The sequence below is a fragment of the Choloepus didactylus genome, chromosome 3 (genome assembly GCF_015220235.1).
Source record: "Choloepus didactylus isolate mChoDid1 chromosome 3, mChoDid1.pri, whole genome shotgun sequence".
Taxonomy (NCBI): domain Eukaryota; kingdom Metazoa; phylum Chordata; class Mammalia; order Pilosa; family Megalonychidae; genus Choloepus; species Choloepus didactylus.
Window position 1 is genome coordinate 159442021 of NC_051309.1, and position 2304 is coordinate 159444324.

General features: G+C 59.9%; 1 protein-coding gene across 2 annotated transcripts; it reads left to right on the forward strand.

Annotated features, from left to right (window-relative positions):
- The first annotated feature begins 307 nt into the window (after positions 1-307).
- POU4F2 (POU class 4 homeobox 2) lies at positions 308-1976 on the forward strand. 2 transcript variants are annotated; one of them, XM_037829087.1, is made up of 3 exons: positions 314-400; positions 548-585; positions 1025-1976. In XM_037829087.1, exons 1-3 carry the CDS (start codon positions 314-316, stop codon positions 1974-1976), a joined length of 1077 nt encoding a protein of 358 aa, XP_037685015.1. The 2 variants fall into 2 exon arrangements, with proteins under 2 accessions (XP_037685013.1, XP_037685015.1); XM_037829085.1 differs by having other exon boundaries at positions 308-589; positions 1035-1976.
- Positions 1977-2304: the final 328 nt, after the last annotated feature.

Sequence of the window (2304 nt, forward strand, 5' to 3'; positions counted from 1 at the left end):
AGGGAGGGAGGGAGGGCGGGAGGCGCGGGGGCCCGCGCGGGGAGAGGAGAGTATAACTCCGCGGTTGCGAGGCGCGGGGGCAGTTTCGGGCTGAGAGGTCTGCAGTCGGCGCCAAGCGGAAACCGGCATCCGCTCAGACTTAAGGCGGAGGCAGCAGACGAGCACGCGGCCGGGGATAGGTGCGCAGCACCCGGCGCAACTTTGCACTGCCCTTCCCAGCTGGGTCTCTTGCCCCGCGCTTCCCGAGAGGGTCTAGGCAGCCGAGGCCGGTGTTTGGCTGAGGGCGAGCGCCCCGGCGGGCGGGAAGATGATGATGATGTCTCTGAACAGCAAGCAGGCATTCACCATGCCGCACGCCGGTAGCCTGCACGTGGAGCCCAAGTACTCCGCACTGCACAGTGCCTCGCCCGGCTCCTCGGCATCCGCGGCGCCCTCGGCCAGCTCCCCCAGTAGCTCAAGCAATGCTGGCGGCGGTGGCGGCAGTGGCGGCGGCGGAGGAGGCCGGAGTAGCAGCGCCAGTAGCAGTGGCAGCAGCGGCGGCGGCGGGGGCTCGGAGGCGATGCGGAGAGCGTGTCTTCCAACCCCACCGGTGCGTATTTCTGTATAATCACTGCTTAAAGGCACATTTTGACAGCCCCCTTTATGTGCTTGATGTTTTTTTCATGTCTGCACAACAAATCACCCCACACCGCTAACCAATTTCCCCCTGTCTTTCTTATGTATTCAACGGGTCTGGCCTTTCATATTAATTTTTATGACCTGGGATGTTACCTATGCGCGTGTTGCGTAGTGTTGTGTCTGCGGGATCACTTTCCTCCTTCCGCTGCACTCGCGGCTTCTCTCGGTGGCTTCCCTCCTCTCCTATTTTCAGGATTATTATTATTGCTGTTGTTGTTGTTACCATTATTGTTATTTTAACGTTCTGGGAATGTTGTAGGCACGGCGGCGGTTTTGAGCATCAGGCCGGGGCTTCCGGGGAGAGGGCGCACAATTCCCTGCTGAGCGTAATGTGTGCCTTCTATTTGCAATTGCAGAGCAATATATTCGGCGGGCTGGATGAAAGTCTGCTGGCCCGCGCCGAGGCTCTCGCAGCCGTGGACATCGTCTCCCAGAGCAAGAACCACCACCACCACCCGCCCCATCACAGCCCCTTCAAGCCGGACGCCACTTACCATACCATGAACACCATCCCGTGCACGTCGGCCGCCTCCTCTTCATCCGTGCCCATCTCGCACCCGTCCGCGCTGGCGGGCACGCACCATCACCACCACCACCACCATCACCACCACCACCAGCCGCACCAGGCGCTCGAGGGCGAGCTGCTGGAGCACCTGAGTCCGGGGCTTGCTCTGGGTGCCATGGCGGGTCCCGACGGCGCGGTGGTGTCCACGCCGGCTCACGCACCGCACATGGCCACCATGAACCCCATGCACCAAGCGGCGCTCAGCATGGCCCACGCACACGGGCTGCCCTCACACATGGGCTGTATGAGCGACGTGGATGCCGACCCGCGGGACCTGGAGGCGTTCGCCGAGCGCTTCAAGCAGCGGCGCATAAAGCTGGGGGTAACCCAGGCGGACGTGGGTTCCGCTCTGGCCAACCTCAAGATCCCTGGCGTGGGCTCGCTTAGTCAGAGCACCATCTGCAGGTTCGAGTCCCTTACGCTGTCGCACAACAACATGATCGCGCTCAAGCCCATTCTGCAGGCGTGGCTTGAAGAGGCGGAGAAGTCCCACCGCGAGAAGCTCACCAAGCCCGAGCTCTTCAACGGCGCAGAGAAGAAGCGCAAGCGCACGTCCATTGCGGCGCCGGAGAAACGCTCGCTGGAAGCTTACTTCGCCATCCAGCCACGGCCCTCCTCGGAGAAGATCGCCGCGATCGCAGAGAAGCTGGACCTAAAGAAAAACGTGGTGCGCGTCTGGTTCTGCAACCAGAGGCAGAAGCAGAAAAGGATGAAATATTCCGCGGGCATTTAGGAGACCTTGGATTTCTCCAGGGACGGCCCCCTCCTCGTCTTCTCTTTTCTCTCCCTCTTTCTCTTGCCTCTTGAACTTTCCACTTTTGGCGACCAGAACAATTCCGGTAAATGTGAATCCAGAGAAAGTGAGAATTGGAGATGGAGCGAACGAGTGAGCATCTGAGCCCGAGCCCGGCGAGAATGTGAAACGATTTCTCAAAGAAAAGAAAAATAAATGGAGAGATTTGTCAAGTTGCAGCAGAGTTGTCCCATTCAACCCTATCCGGAAAAGGTACCTCGGCTTCGTCATAGCAAGTTTAGAACTGGCTGTTTGCAGGAGGACAGAC

Excerpts from the sequence above, each read along its gene's own strand:
- POU4F2 (XM_037829085.1), top strand. The coding sequence starts at position 308 with ATGATGATGATGTCTCTGAACAGCAAGCAGGCATTCACCATGCCGCAC. Across the intron at positions 590-1,034 it reads CGTGTCTTCCAACCCCACCG|AGCAATATATTCGGCGGGCT; the intron begins GTGCGTATTTCT and ends TTGCAATTGCAG.